This window comes from Narcine bancroftii, chromosome 1 (assembly GCF_036971445.1).
Source record: "Narcine bancroftii isolate sNarBan1 chromosome 1, sNarBan1.hap1, whole genome shotgun sequence".
NCBI classification, from domain to species: Eukaryota; Metazoa; Chordata; class Chondrichthyes; order Torpediniformes; family Narcinidae; genus Narcine; species Narcine bancroftii.
The window spans coordinates 210,432,545-210,458,694 of NC_091469.1; the positions used below are offsets into that span (position 1 = coordinate 210,432,545).

The 26,150-nt window shown below is 37.1% G+C and overlaps 1 protein-coding gene across 1 annotated transcript in view; it reads left to right on the top strand.

Moving 5' to 3' along the window:
* LOC138738842 (dmX-like protein 1) overlaps nt 1-26,150 on the top strand; it is a 197,075-nt gene that overhangs the window by 19,304 nt on the left and 151,621 nt on the right. Inside the window, 5 exon segments of the mRNA XM_069889924.1 lie at nt 10,975-11,100; nt 14,812-14,889; nt 18,630-18,705; nt 20,231-20,369; nt 22,697-22,763. Of these exon segments, the coding sequence (XP_069746025.1) occupies nt 10,975-11,100; nt 14,812-14,889; nt 18,630-18,705; nt 20,231-20,369; nt 22,697-22,763 (486 nt within the window).

The window sequence follows — 26,150 nt, forward strand, 5'->3', positions numbered from 1 at the left end:
CAAGGCAAATAGCGCCTTTGGAAGACTACACAAAAGACTCTAGAAAAACAACCAACTGAAAAACCTCACATAGATTAGCGTATACAGAGCCGTTGTCATACCCACACTCCTGTTCGGCTCCGAATCATGGGTCCTCTACCGGCATTACCTACGGCTCCTAGAACGCTTCCACCAGCGTTGTCTCCGCTCCATCCTCAACATTCATTGGAGCGACTTCATCCCTAACATCGAAGTACTCGAGATGGCAGAAGCCGACAGCATCGAATCCACGCTGCTGAAGATCCAACTGCGCTGGGTAGGTCACGTCTCCAGAATGGAGGACCATCGCCTTCCCAAGATCGTGTTATATGGCGAGCTCTCCACTGGCCACCGAGACAGAGGTGCGCCAAAGAAGAGGTACAAGCACTGCCTAAAGAAATCTCTTGGTGCCTGCCACATTGACCACTGCCAGTGGGCTGATATCACCTCAAACCGTGCATCTTGGCGCCTCACAGTTCGGCGGGCAGCAACCTCCTTTGAAGAAGACCGCAGAGCCCACCTCACTGACAAAAGACAAAGGAGGAAAAACCCAACATCCAACCCCAACCAACCAATTTTCCCTTGCAACCACTGCAACCGTGTCTGCCTGTCCCGCATCGGACTTGTCAGCCACAAACGAGCCTGCAGCTGACGTGGACATTACCCCTCCATAAATCTTTGTTCGCTAAGCCAAGCCAAAGAAGAGACTGATAGACAGCATGACTCCAACAAGATAATGGTCAAGCATTTTATGACATCTGTTCAATTAACACCTACTTGTGAAAGGTGCCATTCTCCAAGAGATCCTGCAATGCGAATTCTTCAGTCTTTGAAATAAGATCTGTTTTAAAATGAGTGTATGTATGTGACCTACTCTAAATGTTATAAATTCTCCCAAATATTAATATTGTTACAGCATGCCCAAATTGTGTGTATTGTTGTTCCAATTTCTTGTTTACAGTGAAAGCATCTATCCAATATTGTTGGGTCCCACTCTTTTAATTTCTGAGGGTGATGTCTTCTTCTTTGGCTTGGCTTCGCGGATGAAGATTTATGGAGGGGTAATGTCCACGTCAGCAGCAGGCTCGTTTGTGGCTGACAAGTCCGATGCGGGACAGGCAGACACGGTTGCAGTGGTTGCAAGGGAAAATTGGTTGGTTGGGGTTGGGTGTTGGGTTTTACCTCCTTTGTCTTTTGTCAGTGAGGTGGGCTCTGCGGTCTTCTTCAAAGGAGGTTGCTGCCCGCCGAACTGTGAGGCGCCAAGATGCACGGTTTGAGGCAATATCAGGCCACTGGCGGTGGTCAATGTGGCAGGCACCAAGAGATTTCTTTAGGCAGTCCTTGTACCTCAGATGAGGGTGATGTATAGCCTGTGTAACCAATTTCATGCCTTCCACATTTAGGTCATTATTAAATTTTCAAATATTATGAACATTCTAAAATGTGTAAAATATAGTTTATATGTGTAGCCTTGTGTTTATTGTATTCTTCATTGTTCCAGTACATAACTCTTCCCATGTTTCGTTCTTTATCTTTGCTTAAATCCTTTTCCCAGCTTTGTTTAGGTTTGTACCTTATTTCATCATTTTCCTTGCATTGTAGCTTAATGTACATGTTTGTTATAAATCTTTTAATTATCATTGTGTCTGTAATTACATATTAAAAGCTGCTTCCTTTTGGTGGTCTCAATCTGCTTCCCAATTTGTCCTTTAAATAAGCCTGCAATTGATGATATGCAAACATTGTACCGTGAGTTATTCTGTGTTTGTCCTTCAACTGTTCAAATGTTAATAAATTATTTCCCCCCAAAAATTTTCTATTCTCTTGATTCCTTTTCTCTCCCATTCTCTAAAAAAATAAGTTGTCTATTGTAAAAGGGATTAGTGGATTTTGTGTCAATAGCATTTTTGGTATTTGGTAATTTATCTTTTTTATTTCTACATGTATCTTCTTCCATATTTTAAGTAAATGATGCAGTACTGATGAGTTGTTACATTGCACCAGCTTTTCATCCCATTTATGAAGTATATGCTCCGGTTTTATCTAGTTCTATTCTAGTCCAATCTGGTTTTTTTCCCGTCTGGTAAAAATCTGATAAGTACCTTAATTGCATAGCTCTGTAATAATTTTTGAAGTTTGGTAATTGCAATCCACCTTGTTTATATCTCTGTTAAGTTGTCCAGCACTACCCTCTTTTTTTTCCCCTTTCCATAAGAACTTGCTTATTATTTTCTTTAGTTCTACAAAGAATTTCTCTTATGGGAATTGGTAATGTTTGAAATAAGTATTGTACCCTTGGAAATACGTTCATTTTTATGCAATTCACCCTCTCTATCAATGCTAGCGGTAATTCTTTCCAATTTTCCAACTCTTCCTGTATTTTCCTTATTAATGACTAATAATTTAGTTTGTACAAGTGGTTTAGGTTATTGTCTGTCCTGATACCAAGATATCATATCGTTTGTGATTGCCATTTAAATGGAGATTCTTTTTTGAGTTCTGTATAGTCTGCATTACTCATTGGCATAATTTCGCTTTTATTTATGTTGACCTTGTACCCAGATATTTCTCCATACTCCTTCAATTTCTTGTATAACTCTTTTATTGATCTCTCTGGTTCCATTAGGTATACTATGATATCATCTGTGAATAGACTGATTTTATACTCATTCTCCTTTATTTTTAATCCCTTTTATTTTCCTTTCTTATCAGCTCTGCCATTGGTTCTATTGCCAAGGTGAACAATGAGGGGGCCAATGGGCATCCCTGCCTGGTTGATCTGCTTAGTTTGAACTGGCTCGATACATATCCATTTACCACAATTTTTGCCAAGGCCTGTTATATAATGCCCTAATCTAATTAATATATTTCACCGGAAGATTAAATTTCTGTAACACTTCAAATAAGTAGTTCCACTCTACCCTGTCAAAGACTTTTTCTCTGTCTAATGCACCCACCACCATTGGTCTTTTAATCCCTTGATCTACATGAATTAAATTAATAAATTTACAAACATTATCTGCTGTTTGTCTTTTCTTGACAAATCCAGTTTGGTCTTGTTTTACTAATTTTGGTACACAGTCGGTCAATCTGTTTGCTAATAATTTTGCTATAATCTCATAATCTGCGTTTAGTAAGGATATTGATCTGTCTGAAGCTGGTGTTAATGGGTCCTTCCCTGTCTTTGGTATTACTGTGATTGTTTCTGTCATGTATGATTCTAGTAAGTTTTGTGTTTCTTCCACCTGATTCATTACTTCCAGGAGGGGTGGGATTAATAACTCTTTAAATGTTTTATAAAATTTTATTGGAAATCCATCCTCCCCTGGTGCTTTATTGTTTGGTAGCTTTCTTAATATGTCTTGCACTTCCTCTATTTCAAATAGTTTTATCAGTTTACTTTGATCCTCTACTTGCAGTTGCGGCAATTTGATCTTAGCTTAAAAATTCATCTATTTTAACATTTTTTCCTTCATTATTGGTTTGGTATAGTTGCTTATAAAATTCTTTAAAGTTTTCATTGATCTCTATTGGGTTGTATGTGATTTGGTTATCCTTTTTCTTGTAGCTTGTTCAGTTTTAAGTTGCCAGGCCAATATTTTGTTTTTTTCTCCCAGTTCATAATACCTTTGTTTTGTTTTCATTATGTTATTCTCCACCTTATATGTTTGTAATATTTCATTTTTTTTTTGTTCACCAACTCTCTTTTTCTTTATATCCTCCCTTTTCACTAATTCCTTTTCTGTAATTGTTATTCCCCTTTCCAACTCTTCTACTTCCCGGTTGATTTCCTTTTTCATCTTAGTTACATAGCTTATTGTCTGTCCTCTAATGAAGGCTTTCATTGCATCCCATAGTATAAACTTACCTTTTACAGACTCTGTGTTTATCTCAAAGTATGTTTTAATTTGGTGTTCAATAAGCTCCCTAAATTCCTGTCTTTTAAGTAGCATGGGGTTTAACTTCCATCCATATGCTCTTGGTGGGATGTCCTCCAGTTCTATTGCGAATAGCAGGGGTGAATAATCCAAAAGTAGTCTAGCTTTATACTCTGTTTTCTTGACTCTCCCTTGAATTTGAATCAACATCAAAAACATATCAATTCTTGAGTATGTCTTTTGCCTACTAGAATAATATGAATATTCCCTCTCTTTTGGATGTTGCCTTCTCCATACATCCATTAGTTTCATTTCTTGCATCGATTTAGCCATAAATTTGGCTACTTTATTCTTTTTGTTTGTTATCTTTCCAGTTTTATCCAGCACTGGATCCAAATTAAGGTTAAAATCCCCCCCATCATAATGTTATCTTGTGTATCTGCTATCTTCAAAAAAAATCTTGCATAAACTCTTGATCTTCCTCATTAGACACTTAAATATTGAGCAAATTCCAAAATTCTGAGTATATCTGACACTTTATCGTTACATTATTCATTGGCATCTCTTCACTTTTATTTGCGTTGATCTTGTACCCTGATACTTCTCCATATTCCTTCAATTTCTTATGTAATTCTTTCATTGATAGTTCTGTTAAGCATACTATGACATCATCTCCAAATAGACTGATTTTATATTCCTTTTATTTTTATCGCTTTTATTTTCTGTTCTTATCAGTTCTGCCAAGGGTTCTATAGCTAAAGCAAACAGTGAGGGAGATAGTGGACATCCCTGCCAAGTTGACCTTGGTTTGATTATATATCCATTTACTGTCACCTTTACCAATGGTCCCTTATATAATGCTTTAATCCAATTAATATATTTCTCTGGTAGGTTGAACCGCTGTAATACTTTAAATAAATAATTCCATTCTACCCTGTCAACGGCTTTCTCTGCATCAAAAGCAACTGCCACTGTTGGAGTCTTCTTTCCTGTACTGCATGGATTAAGTTAATGAACTTAGAGATATTGTCCATTGTTTGTCTTTTCTTAATAAATCCAGTTTCGTCAAGTTTTACTATTTTTGGTACACAGACAGCCAATATGTTTGCTCATAGTTTTGCTATTATCTGATTCCACCTGCATTGAATTCGCCCATCGTTATTGAATGAAGATCTACTGGGACCAATGCCTGAAGAGGGCGCACAAAATCAGTGAACCGGTGCGGACTCGAAAGGCCAACATGGCCTGTTTCCGCTCCGTAAATGGTTATATGGTTGTACCTCCCTGTTGGATTTATTTCCTCCTTTATCTTGATTGATACATTTTTATTAACTAGTATGGCTATACTTCTAGCTTTTGAATTTATGTGATGCTGCTGCTACATGTCTTACCCAGTCTCTCTTCAATTTGTTATGTTTCATCTTGGTTAGATGCCTTTCCTGTACAAATGCTATATCTATTTTTTCCTTTTTAAGTAATGTTAGTAGCCTCTTCCTTTTAATTCGGTTATATATTCCATTAATGTTTACGGTCATATAATTCAGTGTAGCCATCTTATCTTTGTTTTCACTTCTTTTTCGCCTCCTTTGTACCCCATCCCCTTTCTTCCATTATTGTTTTTTAAATTTTCCTTATTTATCTCAATATTCGAGAACACGCTTAAAAAATAAGATACCCCAACATTCCCCACAACCAATAATACTTTTACCCCAAACAACATTGAGCCCCCCCCCTCCCTCTTTGGGTTACCTCTGGTCCCTTGCTGGGCAACCACAACTCACAAGTGAAAACAAATTTCAGTGACAGTCTTCCCCCCCCCCCCCCCCCAGAGAAACACTATTCAGTTTCTGTACATTTAACAAAGCTCTCTTTCTCCATTCCTTCCTCTTTTTCAACTTTAAACCTCTGTATGTACATTCTTTTATATTACATTTTTATAAATTTTCTTGCCAGTCTTTTTTGTTACTCCTCCTCATCTCTCCTGTCCTGCAAACCTTTGGGCTTTCTTTCGATCTGAAAACAGTCTATTCTGTTCCCCAGGGATAAATACTTTAAGTACTGCTGGGTGTCTCAGCACAAAGTTCTAGCCTTCCATAAAATCGTTTTCACCGTATTAAACTCCTTCCTCTTCTTTAAAAGTTCAAAACCTATGTCCTGGTAAAAAATTATTTTGTGTCCCTTGTATTCCAACAGCTGTTTGTTTTCTTTTACTTTATTCCTTGGTCGCTCCAATAGGTTCTCTCTTGTTTCTCCTGGAAGTTTTATTAAAATGGATCTCGGCTTTTGGTGTGGTTGCGGCTTCGGTACCAGTGCTCTGTGTGCCCTTTCTATTTCTTCTTGTAGATCTGTCGCACCCAACACCTTGGGGATCCATCTTTTTATGAATTCCTTCATGTCTGTCCCTTCTTTGCCCTCTTTCAGGCCACTATTTTTATATTATTTCACCTACTGTAGTTTTCCAACATTTCAATTTTCTGGGATAACAAATCTTGTCTCCTTAATTTCTTTGTCTCTTTCTTCCAATTTTCCTCTTAATTTATTTATTTCCATTTCTACAGCAGTTTCTCATTCTTCCACATTTTCTACGCTTTTTCCTTTTTCTGTCAAGGCCAACTATAAACTTTGCATTTTGTCTTCTGCTCTTTCCATTTTTCTTTTAATTGTATGAAATTGAAATGTTAGCATTTCTTTTAATGACCTCATTTGGTCTTCAAAAGAAGTCTTTGTATATAGTCTGTCTATTTGCTTTACTTTCTTCTTTCCGGTGTAGATCTGTCTTCTTCCTTCTCTTTTTCTGTGTCTTCTTCCTTCTCTTTTTCTGTGTCTTCTTCCTTCTCTTTTTCTGTGTCTTCTTCCTCTCTTCTGTGTCTCTTCAGCTCTTTCTGGTGAGCCACTCATGTCTCTTTATCAGGCCTCCGGTTTCAGGGCCTCTTGTTGCTGGGCCTCTTGCCGCAGGGCATCCCGTTGCTGGGTGCCCTGCCGCCGATCACCGCCTTCCAGCTCCTCGTCCCCTTGTTCGCCCCTCTCCTGCTCTTCCCGACTCTGGGCGTCCCCTAGCTGAGCACCCCTTTGTTGGGCGTCCCTCAGCTGGGTGCCCTTCCCACCAGCATCTTATTTATCTTTTGTTTCCGTACTGCGCATGCGCGGCGCAGTTGCGCACCTTTATCTGGCTCCATGAGCCATTTTTCTAGTCCGCCGGTTGGTAGGTCACCGCTCCTCCGGGCACCTACCAGCTTCGGGGTTGGTCGATCCTCTTCACGGTGGCTCCCTGCTCCCGTGTGCAGGTAAGGCTGTTTTTTTTCTTGGGATTTTCTTTCTTCTCTTTTCTTTGTCATTCTTGCTTTCTCACTTTACGCTCCTCCTTGTAACTTTATCTTCTTTGTCCTGTGCTTTGTGTTTATTAGGTTCTGTTTTTTTTTGGACTTTTTTTCCTTTTCTCTGGAGAGGGCTGGTTCTACTCGACTGGTCACTACTCCATCATGTGACTTCTCCAGGTTTATGCATAGTAGAGGAATTGAGGGTTACATCAAAAAGTAGACCTGAATCGACAGCCAGATCAGCCATGATTTTGGTGAATGGCAGAGCTAGATGGCCTATTCCCATTTTGTGTGTTCTTGTGTTCTTATTTCTACTCATCTAAATCTGTTGTTTTTTGGTCAATTACCTTTATCATTTTGCAATGATTTTTTTTTAAAAGAACTACCTTGCACTAAGATTGTAATTGTTAGTCATCCTTGTGAACATCAATATATATTTATTCAGACAAGAAAATTACCCAAAGAACATTGCTGAACAAATTTTGGTGAGTTGCATAAGGAGAAATTGAGAAAGGTAATGGCGGCCCAGATGAGATGGAGAGCTTATTGCTGAAGGCTTCAATGTCATATGATGAAATTGATTTGAATCAAAACTAGATATCTGAGGCCCAATGATTTGGGCATGAGAAAAGCTAAATCTTTTCCTTGCACATTCACTATTTCAGCCTACTGATGTTAACATGCCAAAACATTGTTCTGCAGAAAACGAACGAAGTGGTAGATGGAAAGCAAAATTAGGATGCCATGCATTTTGCAGGAAAGCATGATGAATGTTGTGTTTCCATGCATCTTATTGGTACAATGTTATTGTAGCAACTGAGCCAAAAATATAGTATGTTTTGTTGAAGTTAAATGCTGCAGCCATGCGTATCAGTGCTGAAGAGGAGGACTGTGCAGGGTAAAGGAAGAACATATAACATTAAAGTGCAGTACATTTCTTTTGGGTCACGATGTTATGTCAATATAAACTTAACAATCTAAACCTTCACTCTCTCACACCCATATTTTGTATCTATGTACCTGTTTAAGAGTCTGTTAAATATCCCTATTGTACCAGCCTCCAACATCTCCCCTGGAGATCCACTGCTGTGTTTTTTTTCAATTGCCCAGATTTCTCCCCTCAGTTTTCCTCCCCTCACTTTGTCACATGTCCTCTGGTGTTTGCTACTTTCACCCTGGGAAAAAGTGCTGGCTATCCATCTTGTCTATTGCCTCCCATAATCTTGTGGACCTCTATTCAATCACCTCTCATCATTCTTTGTTCCAAAGAGAAAAGCCCTAGCACTGTTAACTTTGCCTCATAAAATCCATCCTCCGGGGATCTACGTTTACCACATTTTCAAAATTATTATGAGGCAGCCCAACTTAAATTTATTAGTTCATTGATGGATTTGGTACGGCCTCCTAGTTGAGCCAAAATTGAGATGGCAAATATTTCTGAATTTGAAATACATCAATTTTTGTTTAGATGGAATATAAATTTGTTACAACAATAAAATGCGCCTATACTAAAACATTTAATGAAGTTATGGATAAAGAAAAATAAAATGACAGGTTCTAGGGGTAAATTATCGACTTTGACTCCATTGTATAATAATCAACTTATTCCATTTTCAATACATAATCAAAGTTTATTGTATTGGAGATTTAAAGGTGTGAAAAAGATTGTTTTAAAGAGAGTAAATTTTTATCTTTTAATCAGATGAGGTCTTGATAAGAATTCTTTGTTTCTATATTATCAAATTTGATCTTTGGTAAGATGCATGTCTGGTAGAGATATGATTTTACCTGAAATGACTAAATTTGAGACTTTTCTTATGAAGGTACCAGAGAAGGGTTATATTTCATCTATCTATCAAATATTACAGGATGGTATGGATAAAAAGGGTTGGGATAGATCTAAAAGTAAATGGGAAGCGGATACTGGTTTTATTTTTTTCCAAAGATGATTGGTTAGATATTTGTTATGATAGTGTAACTAGATTGATAAATGCTTGTTATGCAATGATTAACTATAATTTTTTACATCAATTATATTTAACACCTGAAAAATTAAAGTATGGTTTTCATGAATCAGATTTGTGTTTTAGATGTGGTGATATGGTTGGAACTTTTTTTCATGCCGTTTGGTCACGTATACAATCTTTTTGGAAGAAAATTCAATTGTTTTTAGAATATCTATATAAGATTAAAATAGTTTTAGATCCAACAGTATTTTTATTGGGTAGTTTGCAATCTTTGAAAGGCTTGGGATTAGAGAAGTTTCAGCCTGCTTTTGTATATTTAGCTTTATTCGTAGCAAAAAAATTTATTGCTAGTACGTGGAAAGATACAAATATGATTGAAATTAATAGATGGCATAATGAGATGAAATATTGTTTAATAATGGAAAAATTATGTATGTTTCACGTGATAATTATAATTTTTTTATTAATGTGGTTGTTATATTCAGAATACTTACATTTAATTTTTTTTTCTTTTTTCTTTCTTTATGGCTCTCCTTGGGAGAGTTGGCTGAAGGGGGGGGTCTTTTCTTTTATAAATATAAAAATATATATATATATAAATATATATATATATATATATATATAAATATATATATATAAATATATATATAAATATATATATATAAAATTATGTTCATGTTTATGGTTAATTGTTGTATATGTCATATTATGTTTTTTTGAACGAATAAATAAAGTTTTAAACAAAAAAATAAGATGCATTCTCCAATCCGGGCATCGTCCTGGTAAATCTTCTCTGCACTTTCTTCTTAGCTTCCACATCCTTCCCTTAATGAGTTGACCCGAACTGAACACAATATCCAAGTATGGTCTAACCAGAGTTTTATAGAGCTTCGACATTACCTCACAATTTTTGAATCCAGTCCCTTGACCAATAAAGGCCACCATACCATACCATGAAGATAGCTGTTTTATTATTTTTAAAGTTGTTTGCACTTTTTTTGGAGCTGCACTTAACCAGGAAATAAAGCAGTATTCCATAACATTCTTGTATTGTACCTTGTAGCTAGTGGAAAGGCTTTCGAGTGGCAGAAGTATTAAATATGATTAGTGCACTCATTTGTGGTTAATAGTGATTCTTTGAATGTTAATGGTCAGGATCTTGGCAGGCAATGATAATGACATTGAATGTTATGGATAGCCAAATAACTTCCTATCTCAATGGAAATATTCTTGTGAAAGGAAATCAAATCTGCTAGCTGTATGTTTGGAATTCTGGAAAATGGTACCTATCACATTGGTCTGTGACATCAATTCACTTAGATTTGGATATTTATTGCTTTGTAAAATAAATATCCAAGTCATACCTTTTTGGATTTTCCAATAAGCACTCAACAATATGATTTTTAAATATTTGCATGTTAAATTATTTTATTGAATGTAGCTGCACTGAAATTTGAATTTGCATTTATATTGCAGAAACATCATGTGAAAAATAGAATATCACAAGAAAGGAAACAGGTCCTTCAGCCCTTTTAGTCTAGGTCAAACTCTTATTTTGCCACGTCCCACTGTCATGCACCCATTCCATATTCCTCCATGCCACTCCCATCCATGTACCTGTCCAAATGTTTCTTGAATGTTATAATTTTGAGCCTTATTTCACCACTTTATCTGGCAGCCCATTCCATTTTCCCACTACTCTTTGGGTGAAGAAAGTCCCTCGAATAATAAATATCTTAACAATAATCATTTTGTGGAAATTTATTAACCTTTTCATTTTTAATATTTTAACAGGCCTATGCATCGGGATGTGATATTGTGATTTTAGCTAGTGATTTTGAAAGACTCCAAATCATTCCTGGAGCAAAAAATGGAAATATTCAAGTTGGATGTGTTGATTGTTCCATGCAGGAGGGGAAGGTATGTGACATTTTTTAACACTTCACATATGACGTGATAATTAATTCACCATCTTTGGAGTTTTGTTGACTATCATACACACTGAATCTTGAAATGTGTTTTAGATATTAATAGTTTAGTCATGCACTACTTGGCCATGGCAACAACACCATAACTGACAACAGGAAAGTGTCATTTAACTCTGTGGCTCATTTTGTCATTTGCTGGATTTTATTTGATTTGTATCTAACCTTTTCTGCCTTGGATTTACATTCTTAAGAACCTTAGTCTGACAATTTGCTTAACTCTCTAAAAATTCTGTGATTATTACTTGCACAAATACTAAAGTGATTCCGATAAGAAGCCCATGACCAACATTTTAACAATTAGGAATTAGCAGGAAATGCAGCACTGTTCACATTCAGTGCACAAATCTTTTTAAAAAAACATTTATTTTCATGTTTTATTCATGGGTAATTTGAGAATGTAATATTGCCATTATCTCTGAATGGATGAAGATGGATTTGGACATTAATGTAGACATTCTCATCACAAACTATCTGGCAGCTCCTAGAGCATAGAATAAAATAAAAAGATTAAAACATTTTGTTTATCATATTGTATTGTTGGATGGGTATGTTTTGAACATTGATTTGGATGAAGCTACACATTCAAAATATAGTGGTTTTTATGGTATTTCAATAAAAGATCCAGTGAACAAAGAGCTGTGACAAGAGTGAAACATGAAAAGGTTTTCTGTTCTGTGTCCATCTTTATTTACCTTTCAGTTGTTCACGAGAAGCAACTATACAACAGGCAAAATATTCATCATTAAAATTAGATAAAGTCCTCTGAAAGCTGTCACCCAAACAATAAATGGTCACGAATATTTGTTTGGGTGCTAAAGTAGTCTGGGAAAGAAGTCGGTAAGATGCTAATAATCAATGAGTTCCAAAACGCTTGAAAGCGTGGCCATTGTGTCCACAGTATGAAAAGATGGCATATCAAATCTCCCTTTAAGTGCTAAATCTGAAAGAAAACCAAAATGGATTTCAAGATACGAAAAAATGTCCTGACCATACTTTTTAGTTCTTGGAGTTAAGTGAATTGTGGAAGGTGTGTGCCACATCACAATTTCCAGTAGGCATTTAGTTTGAATCAAAAGGTTATTAGTTTTTTAAAATATTGAAATAGAAATTAATGAAATGAATTAAAGGAATTCTGATTTGTATGGGAGTGGGGGGTGGGGGGGAAACAGTTGTCTGAACTTAACAAGGAAGTCATGAATAAGGTGGTAAAGAATTGATATTGTTTAGCCACTATATGTAAAGGTACAAGGACTGCCTAAAGAAATCTCTTGGTGCCTGCCACATTGACCACCGCCAGTGGGCTGATAACGCCTCAAACCGTGCATCTTGGCGCCTCACAGTTTGGCGGGCAGCAGCCTCCTTTGAAGAAGACCGCAGAGCCCACCTCACTGACAAAAGGCAAAGGAGGAAAAACCCAACACCCAACCCCAACCAACCAATTTTCCCTTGCAACCGCTGCAATCGTGTCTGCCTGTCCCGCATCGGACTGGTCAGCCACAAACGAGCCTGCAGCTGACGTGGACTTTTTACCCCCTCCATAAATCTTCGTCCGCGAAGCCAAGCCAAAGAAGATATGTAATTTGATTTGGTGATTGAGATTTTTAAATAAAAATATGTATGAATACTTCAGAAAGCAGTGCAAAAAAAAAAACAACACAATTATGGAAGGTGAATAATATAGATTAGTTAGACCTTGGAAATTTAATACAGAAAATTGTCAAGGACATTTCTAACTGGGGCAAGGTGGAATTTTAATAGTTTATTGGAAGGTCTATAATAACATTGTCAGTTTTTGCCCTTCAGAATTATCGATAAAGCATTTCACAGACTAATTTCATTTCTCTAGCATTGGTCTCTAAATATCTGATACTGCACCTTTATTCCTCATATGCATAATTAACTGCTATTACAATTGGTGTCAGCAGATTGTTTAAATTTTTGAGAGAAATCATTTATTGAAGATGTGTATTTGTATTCTTTGAAGTTGTGTTTTCGGTTGAACAAATGTAGTGGGGCCAAGTAATCGGCAGTTTTATGTTAAATAACCTTTCTCCATAATTGCCTCCAGGTTTGACATTTTTAAACTTGGTAACCATTAACAATAGATGGTTTCTTCACTGAATGCTATTTCTTGCTATACCACAAGCTTATTTTTCCCACAATTACCATTGTTGTTCCTTTCAAATGATTTCTGGAACTTAAAGTATATTACAGAACTTCCATTGGTTTCCTTTTATCTTTCTTCAAAGAATCCTAATAAATTGGTAAAATATGATTTCATAAAACCCAATTACCTGAAATCTTTCCAAATGCCTTGCTTAGTAATCTCAGTTAAAGTTTTCCCTCTGTCAGATGTTAAGCTACCTGCTTGATAAGTTTCTGCTTCACCTTCTCTTGTCGAATAAAGAAGTTACATTTACTGTTTTCTAATTCAGTTGAATCTTCCCTGACTCTAGAGAGATGAGATGGTGAGAACCAATGCATCAGCGTACCTCAATAGCCAGTTAGAGCAAGACCCTAGAATGAAATCCATCAGATTCAACCAACAGCTTCAATAATTTGCTAAATGGCACCACCTTGATGATAATAATTTCCCTGAATCTTATCCTCGCTTCCAACTCATGATTTGGAGCTATTTCTTTCTGTTTCTTGTAACCATTTTATTTGTTTTTTTTTTTAAATTTTTATGTTTCACTTTAATATCCAACACATCATCTTGATTGATGAATATCTTAATTCATCACTTCACTTCAGCCAGCTCTTCTAACCTGCTTGCATTGAGTATTTATTATTAAGTTTGAAACACGGGTTTTCGACACCATACTTTCTCCCTCAAATTTAAAGTAAAATTCAATCATATGATTGCAGTTACCGGTACACTAGAATAGCTTAAGTGTGAAGGTCCTTCATGATCACAATGTCAGATCTATGATAACCTACTTTCTTATTGGTGCCAACATATCCTCAATGAAGAAACGATCTCAAAAACATTCTGAACATCTCAGCAATATTATTTTGAACACTTTAATTTTCCTAGACTACTTGCATGTAAAACTCCATGATTCTCACAATAACATACCGAAGGATCCATTTTTTAAATTTTTCCCTGCCCAACGATAATTTACTTATAGAAGGCCTGTTCATCATTCTCACAGGTGACTTCTTGCCTTCATATTATTTCTCATCTCCACCTAAATCACTTTTGCATTCTGGTTTCCTGAGGAACACTGCCTTAATTTGAACAAAGATTGGAGAAAAGAAAATAGCAAATTGAATTGAGATTTTCTAATTATTTTAAAGCTTAGAGTCTGTTTTATTTTGTATTCTTGTGCTAGTTGCAGCAGATTTCCTGTTTCTTTTGTTTTACCAAAGGTTTTTTTGACGTTTACCATCTTCGTAACTGATGTGGTTTTTAAAATTTCAGACTTAAACATGCAAGCTTTTGAAGGAAGTGTTTTAAATTTTCAATGCAAACATCAGAAATTTGCATTATTATAGTTGCAATATTAGTGATTTTAAAAAAAAAAAAAAAAAAACTTTTTGAAACAGACTGAACCTAAAACCCAGAACCAATTTTGTTAACATGTCATTGTGGGGATTACTAATTTATTATCAATGCATTTTAAATGTGATTCCTCCACAGATTGCAGCATCATATGGAAATTTAGTTTGCTTATTTGAGCCTATCCCCCTATTAAATCAGAAAAGCAAGCTTTCTACGGTAAGTGGATACATGTGATTTTTAACCCATGAGGATCATCTCTTCCTGGAGTTTGTATTTCATCATTAACATTTTTTGGTATTTGGGGTGTGGATATTTGATAGTATTAGAGCTGTTTCTTTTCTCTTGAGGCGTGGTGAGGTTTTCAATTGAATAACTTTCATCAAGCTTGTCCCTCCTTGTACCAATCACCCTTCTCTCTTTCCTCTTGCTGACTTTAGCCATTATTTTCATGTCCTCCTGTTACCTCATTTGTTCTCCAAACTTACCACTGCACCAAACCTCACAATCTTTCCTGATGGACCATTGCTGACCTACATTCCATAAGCTACAGGCTAGTCTGGGTGTCTGCCAAAAGACTCCACTTGATAGAGCTTAACATTTAACACTGCACCAAAACTTAACACTGCCCCAAACCTCACAATCTTTCCTGATGGACCATTGCTGAGCTACATTCCATAAGCTACAGGCTAGTCTGGGTGTCTGCCAACAGACTCCACTTGATAGAACTTAACACTTAACACTGCACCAAACCTCACAATCTTTCCTGATGGACCGTTGCTGAGCTACATTCCATAAGCTACAGGCTAGTCTGGGTGTCTGCCAACAGACTCCACTTGATAGGCACAACATAAATTTCCAAGATGTTCTCCCACCCATGCTTTTAGATCCCCTAGTGTCCCTTTCCCAGCTGTACTAAGCACTCCAACAATTAGAGAAATGGTTCTGTGGGCTGATGTATAAGAGAAAATCTATCACACAAAAGACAGATACTAGTTTGAAAGAAATCCAACTCGCTGATGATCATGTTGTGTGAATTCCTTGATGTGATCAAGGTCAAACAGGCCTCCACAACTAAAAGGGATATGGAGACAGACAAATTTCCAATCTGAGAGATATAGGGAATAACATTAACCACCATATGTTGCTCTTTGAAAAACCTCAAATGGCTTTGATACTGTGAAGCCTACTTTTCAAATTGTTTCCCAGCACAACTTCCTTTCAACTGCTTTATACTATATGCAAGTCATGTCATTAACTAATGGATCATTGGAGTCTTGGTGTCAGTACAAAGCCATGTCATCACCCTGTGCATGTGTTCAATTTTCATGCCGCAGTGGAGGCACCTTGCCTCCAACAAGTGAACAGATGGGGGAAAGGAGGACCAAGAGCAACCATCCTGTTGCAAATGTGCCAACGTTTATGTATGCTTGCATTTGGGGGGCTGAATGCCAAGTTATTATGAATTGTTCACAGAAATATGAGAGAGAATGGGCCTTTAAAATAAAGATCTGCAAGACAAAATTCCTCCACAAAGCAAGCACTGCTCTCTGTCAGGGTCAGAATGCAGCAAAGACTGGAGCACATTTTTATATTTTGGAGGATTTACAGCACAACTCTGATTATCCTAAATAATTGGGACTGGGCCTACGTCAGATAAACTTTTTTTTTTCTCTGGCGAACTGGTCATTTTTTTAAAAACAGCCCAGTCGCAACAGCAAATCACTTGTATCAATGTTTAAACAACAAGGGAATGCTTTTTAAGCATTAAAATAATGTTTAATTCTCACCAAAAAAAAAGGCTGGCCGCCACCTATCACCGACACCTCTCCACTGAGGTCTGTGCTGCCGCTGGCAGCCTGACGTTCCTGGTCAGTTTGGCTCCGAAAATTTTCGGATAAATGAGGATTTTGAAGAATCCAATTTCAGATAATCGGAGTTGTACTGTACTATCAATGAAGGTAGACAGCAGTGATTAAATTCACTGTTTTCTTCAGGGTGCCAGCACATCCTGCATTCATCTGGTAAATGTGTTTGAAGATCAAGGTCTCATAACTGACACAGTTCACGATCTTTTGAATGCCACTGATCACTGCCTTCGTCTGAGATTTGGACAAACAGCCGCATTCCCCTTTGAACAATAGAGAAGTTGCTAACACAGTAATGGAATTGCAACAACTCCTCTAATTTATTGGACAAATTACCTATATTTCTGATCATTGCATTTCTAAATGTAGTATTTAAGACAATATTTTATTGTGTTTAGTTTTTGTTTGTTTCTGGAGGTGAGTAAAATAAGTATTTGATTCAAATATGAAGATTAAATTTATTTGTGTGTCAAATTTAATTACGTGAGCATAAAATGTACTGTGTACTTTTTAAAATTTTACATATAAGAGTAAATCAAAATTTTGTATGAAGATTAAATTGGTGCATTTTTTAATATATTTTGGTTGACTTGACAATAAATCTTTTCCCTTTTCCATTAGATCAAATGTACTTTTAATTCTTGTATTCAGTGAATAAAAAAAATTACTATTGCTATTTTACTGCAGGGTTCAAAATTTATTACCAATCTTGAAGTAATTGTATAATGCACATTGATCATAAATGGAATATTACAAAGTACTGCTAAGTTTGAATCAATGGAAGAATCACTTGGGATCATCTATGAAAGCTTTAGTCCAAAGCATATACAATGTTTTAGATTTTCCAACAATTCAATTTGTCTTATTTTGCAGATGAATTACTTGTACATTGATGTCCAAAGTGAATTGATTGTTACAGCGTTCATTTGTTACAGCGTTCATTTGTTACAGCGTTCATTTGTTACAGCGTTCATTTGTTACAGCGTTCATTTGTTACAGCGTTCATTTGTTACAGCGTTCATTTGTTACAGCGTTCATTTGTTACAGCGTTCATTTGTTACAGCGTTCATTTGTTACAGCGTTCATTTGTTACAGCGTTCATTTGTTACAGCGTTCATTTGTTACAGCGTTCATTTGTTACAGCGTTCATTTGTTACAGCGTTCATTTGTTACAGCGTTCATTTGTTACAGCGTTCATTTGTTACAGCGTTCATTTGTTACAGCGTTCATTTGTTACAGCGTTCATTTGTTACAGCGTTCATTTGTTACAGCGTTCATTTGTTACAGCGTTCATTTGTTACAGCGTTCATTTGTTACAGCGTTCATTTGTTACAGCGTTCATTTGTTACAGCGTTCATTTGTTACAGCGTTCATTTGTTACAGCGTTCATTTGTTACAGCGTTCATTTGTTACAGCGTTCATTTGTTACAGCGTTCATTTGTTACAGCGTTCATTTGTTACAGCGTTCATTTGTTACAGCGTTCATTTGTTACAGCGTTCATTTGTTACAGCGTTCATTTGTTACAGCGTTCATTTGTTACAGCGTTCATTTGTTACAGCGTTCATTTGTTACAGCGTTCATTTGTTACAGCGTTCATTTGTTACAGCGTTCATTTGTTACAGCGTTCATTTGTTACAGCGTTCATTTGTTACAGCGTTCATTTGTTACAGCGTTCATTTGTTACAGCGTTCATTTGTTACAGCGTTCATTTGTTACAGCGTTCATTTGTTACAGCGTTCATTTGTTACAGCGTTCATTTGTTACAGCGTTCATTTGTTACAGCGTTCATTTGTTACAGCGTTCATTTGTTACAGCGTTCATTTGTTACAGCGTTCATTTGTTACAGCGTTCATTTGTTACAGCGTTCATTTGTTACAGCGTTCATTTGTTACAGCGTTCATTTGTTACAGCGTTCATTTGTTACAGCGTTCATTTGTTACAGCGTTCATTTGTTACAGCGTTCATTTGTTACAGCGTTCATTTGTTACAGCGTTCATTTGTTACAGCGTTCATTTGTTACAGCGTTCATTTGTTACAGCGTTCATTTGTTACAGCGTTCATTTGTTACAGCGTTCATTTGTTCATTACAGCGAAATCATCAGTGGCAAAAGAGTGGGCAGTTTGTCTTGGAATCAGTTGTGCATAATTTAGCATGGGATCCTCAAGGTAAGAAAAATACTATACTTGTTTTCATTTAAAACTTGTTTTCCTGATGACTAGTATATTAGAGAGTGGTCAGCAGATTGACTTGTTTACAGTAAATATGAAGCAGCTGAGTTTTAAGTTTGCTTTACCCTAGCCCTAGCTTCAGAAGCACCTTTTCTGACTTTAACATAGAGTTCTCCAGTTTCTGCTAGCCCACTCACTGTTCTCCCTTTCTTCCTCATCCCTCTGTCTTTTCTCCAGCTCTCCATCCCCTTCCCTCTCTAGTCACAAAGCCACCCCTCTCCCCGTTTGCTGGTCCCTTATCCAGCTTTTACCTCTTGCCTTTGGGACTGTGCTCTTTCCCTTACCCCTCCCTCCCCTCCACCATTTGGTGAGGCATCTGCTTACATTTCATGGGCGGCACAGTTGGTGTAGTGGTTAGCAGAACGGCTTTGCAGCGCCAGCGATTGGAGCTGGTGTTTGAATCTCATGCTGTCTATAAGGAGTTTGTACATTCTCCTCCATGTCTGCTTGGGTTTTCCCTGGGGTCTCCAGTTTCCTCCCACCCTTCAAAATCTACTGGGGTTGTAGGTTAATGGGGTGTAAATTGTGCGGCACAGTCACATGGGCCGAAATGTCCATGACTGTGCTGTATTTCCAAATTTAAATTTAAAAAATTTGTTCATACCCAGATGAAGGGCTCAAGCATGAAACATTGGTTATGTTAAGTACACTGTTTGACCTGCTGAGTTTCTCCAGCTTTGATTTTTTTTACTTCAATCATTTTGTCTGTGGACTTTTGTGGTTTACTCTTTTCGGACTTTGTGTGGGAATGGTTACTCTATTTCTATCCCAAATTTGGCTGTGAGTTGCTTGTGAATAATAATAAGGACTTGAAATGAAACCCTTAATCACAATTACACTTGCCTTGAGATACTTATTAGCAGCTTTACAAGCTAAAACCTTCCATCTATCATTTTGACTCTTGTCCAGTTAAGGAGGTAGATTTTTGATTCTTGGCTAGCAATAACATGTATTTAGATAACCATTTAGATTTTAGAAGTTGTAAAACATCATAAGGTACCACGCAGTGATACCATCAAATAAAATTTGACATAGAGTTAAGTGAGATTACTAGGACAAATCCAAATAGTATCTTAAATGATGTTGACATAATGGGGTAAGAGAGACAATGTGGTTCAGAGAAAGAATTGTGGAGTTTAGGGCCAAGTCAGCTGAAAGTAAAAGTACTTATGATAGAATGATTAGAATCGGCAAAGTGCAGAGAACTGTATCAATTAGAACTGTATCAACTAGGAGAGTATTGTAATTGCCATTTGTAAAAGTACCAAAGGCGTTGAGAATTTCATCAATAGATGGCCAATAATGTTATGAATTTGCACCATTGGCCTTGTTCCTCATCCCCTCCCCACCCCTGACTCTACCTCTGTGTGCACCCCTAATACCTAACTTTTCAGCTGTCCATTTAACAAGTTTGAGAAATGAATCATAAAATAATTAAAGTAATGAACACTTTTCATTCCAGGAATCCGTCTTTTGACGGGTTCCAGTTCTTTACAGCTGTGGGCCAATGGAAATCAGGAAATAGATTCAAATGAAGAGGAAACTGAAGATGAGACCGATCCAAATGAAGTCAGCAATTGGCAGTGCATCTGGGAATCAGAGTAAGGGTGTATTCAGGATTATCATATACTGATGGTACTTGTTTTATTTTCATGATTTTTGGATCAGTTCTATCACTTGTGTCATGTAATGATTACTAACATAGTATATAAATACTACTAATATTTACTATTTATGTTACATAGTGGAAATATCATTTCAGCCTTTCATATGTAAGCCAAACAAGTGAGCCTCATTCCCCAGTGAAAAACACCTTTTCAGCCTTCCAAGTCCATGTGACCAAGCTGACTTGCCCTATTCCTTTGTCCATTTTCCACATTGCTGATTTTTTTCTTATCCAAGAACTTATCTACTTCAAATCTCTCTGCACCACCCTGTCAGTGTGCTTTCCAAGATCTAAAATAGTTTCGCATTTTTTAAAAATAAATTCTCACTTGTTATCAACTATTCACCATGAAAACTTTTTAAAAACATTATTTTTATATCCCTGACGTAACTTTGGGATGCGTAGCTGTATTCTGACTGTCAGTGTTTCAAGCAGTTCTTTCTCTTCTATCCCTTTGTCCATTTTTCTGTTAGTGTTGACTCTGCTCTTCTTATTTCAAGATTTCATTTTTATGAGCAAGCTATGTGATAGTTCTTGAAATGCTTGCAAAATTGAAGGTTATACAACATCAACCCCATGGTCTGATTTAAAAATAAACTTTTTAAAAATTATAAAGTTGAATCGCTGAAATGTAGTTAATTATTTTTAATTCTATTTATTCAAAATGTAAACTAGCTGGTCTTCCAATCTTCACCTCTGAAAATATTTGAATTGGTAATTCTTTACCAGACCTAATCTGGCTGATTGCCGTGCATGACAAATGTTGGAACACACTTGAAATGGCAGCAGAGAGAATGACATGAAAAGTTTGGGACATTCATGTATGGTAGTCCAAAACACGTGAACTTTTTCTGACAGTTATGGGGTGAAACACTGCCAGGTCCATGTAAAAGTAGTTTAAGCAGTCCGCAGCCTACTCCACAGGCCAACACAGGAAATGGCCATTGAACGTGGCAATCGAACAGATGACATGTGAGCTGAGCGGCCATTACCATAGGCCGCCACAGCAGAGACTAAACCAGCTAATTGCCAACAGCAGATTGCAGGGGGTCCAATCCAAGCCACCAGATCACAGGGTGGCCAATCCACGGCCGGCAGATCACAAGCCATGCCTGTGGTGATGCGGCAGATAGCCGAATAAAGTCAGTATCGACTGCAGCCTCTCATTCTGCGAGCTATAACCGTAGCAGTGTGCAACATTGTCTCAATAAATTGGCCCATGAGGTCAACTCTCATTCTGTCTGACGAGACAATTTTTAACTTCTGTATGTTTTTGCTTAAATTGACACCTGAAGTTGCTCTTCGCCCTATTGTTTATGCTAACTTCCAGCAGATCAAAAGTATCAGTCCCTCCCACCAGTCCCCGTCATTTTTACCTGTTGCCCTGCAACTTGTTTCTTCTGCAATTTCCTGTTTTTATCTTTGAATTATAATGAGGAAAAGGTTCAAAAGTCGATGCTGGAGTAGGCTGTTCTGCTTTTTGATCCTGCTTTGCCATTCATTAAAATTATGACTGATCTTTCATGTAATCAGCCACTTTACTCACTTTTTGGCCTTTCCATCCCCAAATATCCAAAAATTTAAGATGGAGGTTTACTATTCTTTGGACAGATGGACAATTCTCAGTGTAGAGCTCTATACAATTTCAGTAGGACACATTTACTGGTGCACAAACAAACAAAAGCTTGACTATTTTGAAAATTGTTATTTTTGTCCTTCATTGAATTTACTTCAACATTGCAATATGTGGTTGGAGTACAGAATTCAAATTGGAAATGTTCATTTATCTGATCATTGGCAAAATTAGGCAATTTTTGTTAATTTGGCAAGTATGAAGAAAAAAAACAGTGGTGGTTGTCCCTTCCAAATACGATTTAGCCTTTTTAAATGAACAAGCTTTCTATCCTCATGTCCTTTTAGTCCACTCTGCAGGCTCAAATATTAATGATAAGGTGTAAGATATCAGAAAAAGAAATGGAATATGCTAATCCTAAAAAACTGAAATAAAAACAAAAAAAAACAGAATGGACTCTTGATTTCTGATCTGAAATGTTAACTCATTATTTCCACAGATCTTTTGAGCGTGACCAACATTTTCTAATAAGTAGTGTCTACTTGTTTTATTTCTCTGTTGTCCAGTGTTCCATATCATGCACATTTGCAATCCCCTCTGATGTTGCGAGCGAAGTAGATAATATTGATATTTTTATTCTAGGTCGGGTTGGTATGATACAAGTTAAGCTTGTTCATTTACTTTTACAGCGCTGCCGCACCCATCCATCTACTAAAGGTTTCCCCAGATGGTGAATTTTTTGCCACTGCAGGAAAGGTAATTACATTATTTTTGCTTGATTGGCTTAGACGACTGATCTAATTGAGATTCCTTCAGGTTTATTTGATTACGCTTCAAGTAAATCTGGTGTTAACTGAAGTTCTAAGATGCTCATGATGTTGGAGTAATTCAGAGCTGAAATAGCTCACTTTATGACATGCATTCTAATTCTTAACTGCTGTTTCTTCACTTAACATGGTATTCAGATTTCCAAATTGTGGAATCTGAGCCCTCATTTTTTTTAATAATTGATCCCAGTTTCTGGACTCTAAACCCATCAACAAACCCATTACCTACCCACTAATTTTATAAACAAAAATGGATAATTCTTAAAAGTACAAATTCTAATTTGTTTCATTGCATGTATTAAATATATCTATCATTTTAAGTAATTCAACACAAGGACTGCCTAAAGAAATCTCTTGGTGCCTGCCACATTGACCACCGCCAGTGGGCTGATAACGCCTCAAACCGTGCATCTTGGCGCCTCACAGTTTGGCGGGCAGCAACCTCCTTTGAAGAAGACCGCAGAGCCTACCTCACTGACAAAAGGCAAAGGAGGAAAAACCCAACACCCAACCCCAACCAACCCATTTTCCCCTGCAACCGCTGCAGCCGTGTCTGCCTGTCCCGCATCGGACTTGTCAGCCACAAACGAGCCTGCAGCTGACGTGGACTTTTACCCCCTCCATAAATCTTCGTCCGCGAAGCCAAGCCAAAGACAAAGAAGAACAATAATATGGCACAGATGTGCTGCTGTTACTGAACATCTTCAGTTAATACATATTTCTGAATCCTATTCACAATTGCATTTGTTTTTATTTCTGATTACACAGTGGAATTTACTTTCTTTTGTCAATTTGAACAAAATTGCTGTCGAATCATCACTTTTGTCCTGGAAATAATCATTAAAATTATTGATATTTCTGAACGTGTGGATCCCAGGAAGACTTCCTAAGTTGGCCTGTTTGAGTCGAATTTCTAAGATGTCATGAATTCCTGTCTATGTATAATTGATGCCCCTGCTTGTATTCAAGTAACAGGACAGACACAAAATTAACATGTTTTATCCCTAGTGATTGTAGCCTCAGCAGTTCCAGCCAAAGATCTTCATACTCAAAGCATGAACCATGTTGTTCAAATGCAGTTTGGATTAATGATTACCCATGTTCTGACATCTGAACCCTTCACTTTATAGATAATGTAATGCCCATTACATCTTGAGCAAAGCATTAACACCTTTGTTAGAATTGTTATAACCATTACAATCTGTATCTGAAGAGCAAGCTTTTTATATTACACTTGCAAGTTCTACATGGGTGGCAATTGAATCAAGATGAATAATGAACATAATTCATGTTATTTTTCTTTTTGTATTTTTGTTTCTGGAATGTGGGTGGTGCTGTAAGTGGCAGTTTTTTTTTTCTGTACCAGAGGTGGCTGTAACCGGAGGATACAGGTTAAAGGTTGTAATTCAAATTTATTGTCAGAGTACATGGATGACATCACATACATCCCTGAGATACTTTTTTCCTGTGGGGCAGGCAAAATTTCTACTTATCGGAAGTGCAAAAAACTTAAGATGTGTATGCTAAAGAGAGAAATGTAAACAAATTGTGCAAATACAGAAAAATAAATTTTCAGTAATAAATAATTGGCAAGTAAGAGTCCTTAAATGTATCCCTGATTGAGTCTGTTTAGATGTCTGATGCCTGATGGTTGAGGGGTGGCGACTGTTTCTTAACCTGATGGCAGCAGCGAAATGATTTCTGATGCTCTCTGATGGACAGCATTCCATGTTGATATTCTTGATGTTGGGGAGAGTTTTGCCTGTGATGTACTGGGCTGTGTTCACTACTTTTTACAAGGCTTACTGCTCTAAGGTATTGGTGCTTCCATACCACATCATGATGCAGCCAGTCAGCACATTTTCCACTACATATTGGTGGAAGTTTGCCAAAGTTTCTGCAAACTCATGAGAAAGTAGAGACTCTGGTGTGCTTTCTTCACATTAGTCTGATGGATCAAGAAAAAGTTCCTCTAAGATGGTGACTCCCAGGAATTTAAATTTGCTCTGCCTCTCCATCTCTGATTTCCCCCAATGATCACTGGGTTGTGCGCCTCTGGTTTTTCTTTCCTAAAATCTACAATCAGCTCCTTGGTCTTGATGTCGTTGAATGAGAGGTTGTTGATGTCGTTGAATGAGAGGTTGTTGATGACGTTGAATGAGAGGTTGTTGTTAGTGCACCATTCAGCCAAGTTTTCAACCTCTCTTCTCGATGCTGACTCATTCCCCCTTTTTATAGAACCCACTAAAGCAGCAAGTGAAGGTTTAGATTTGGAATGAGCCACTTGAGGAGTGGAGACTTTCGTAAGGTTATCCAGATGGCCATTTAAATTGTTAAGGCTGAAAGACTATGGGGCCAAAGTAGTGGTAAATAGGGTTAGAAAAGTTGAGTACTTGATGGACTGGGTAGGCCAAAGGGCTTGCTTCAGTTTTGTATGACTATGCCAGTGTGGCCCATATTTTTCTCTGCCAGACTCTTACACCCTCTAGTTTAACAAAAAAAAATTCTCATCATTCCTTTTATCTTTCTGGCAATGATTTTGATTCAAAATTCTCTGGTATTCAACCTCCTTTTCTATTTATCTGTTAAGTTTCTTTTCAGCTTCTCTGCTCCAAATAAAACCAGTGAGCTTATCCAATCTTTTCATAAAGATACAATTTTCCAGTCCTGGCAATGATTTTTAAGATCCTTTGTATCCTCAGCAGTGATATCACAGGTCACCCTCCCTAATGTTTAGGACAAAGACACATTTTTATTTCCTTTATTTGCTGCTGTAATAAAACCATTCACATGTGATTAAATGTGCACATTCCACATTTTATTGAAGGGTATTTGTGTACATTTTGGTTTGACTATGTAGAAATTACAGCTTTTTTTATATACATAGCCCCTTCATTTCAGGGCACCATAATATTTGGGATATAGCAATGGTATGTAGATTAAAGTAGTCATGTTTAGTACTTTGCTGCATACCCCTTTCATTCCATGACTGCTTGAAGTCTGTGATTGATAGATATCACCAGGTGCTGAGTTTCTTCCCTGGTGATGATGCTCTGCCAGACCTCCACTGCAGCCATCTTTAGCTCCTGTTTGTTTCAGGGGCTTGTCCCTTTAAGTTTTCTCTTCAGCATATGGAAGGCATGCTCAATTGCATTCAGGTCAGATGAGTGACTTGGCCATTCAAGAATTTTCTAACTTTTAACTTTGAAAATCTCCTTTGTTGCTTTATGTTTGGGATTGTTGTCTTGCTGTTGGATGAAGCACTGTCCAGTGAGTTTGGAGGCATTTGCTTGAACAGCTCAGAATTTATTTTGCT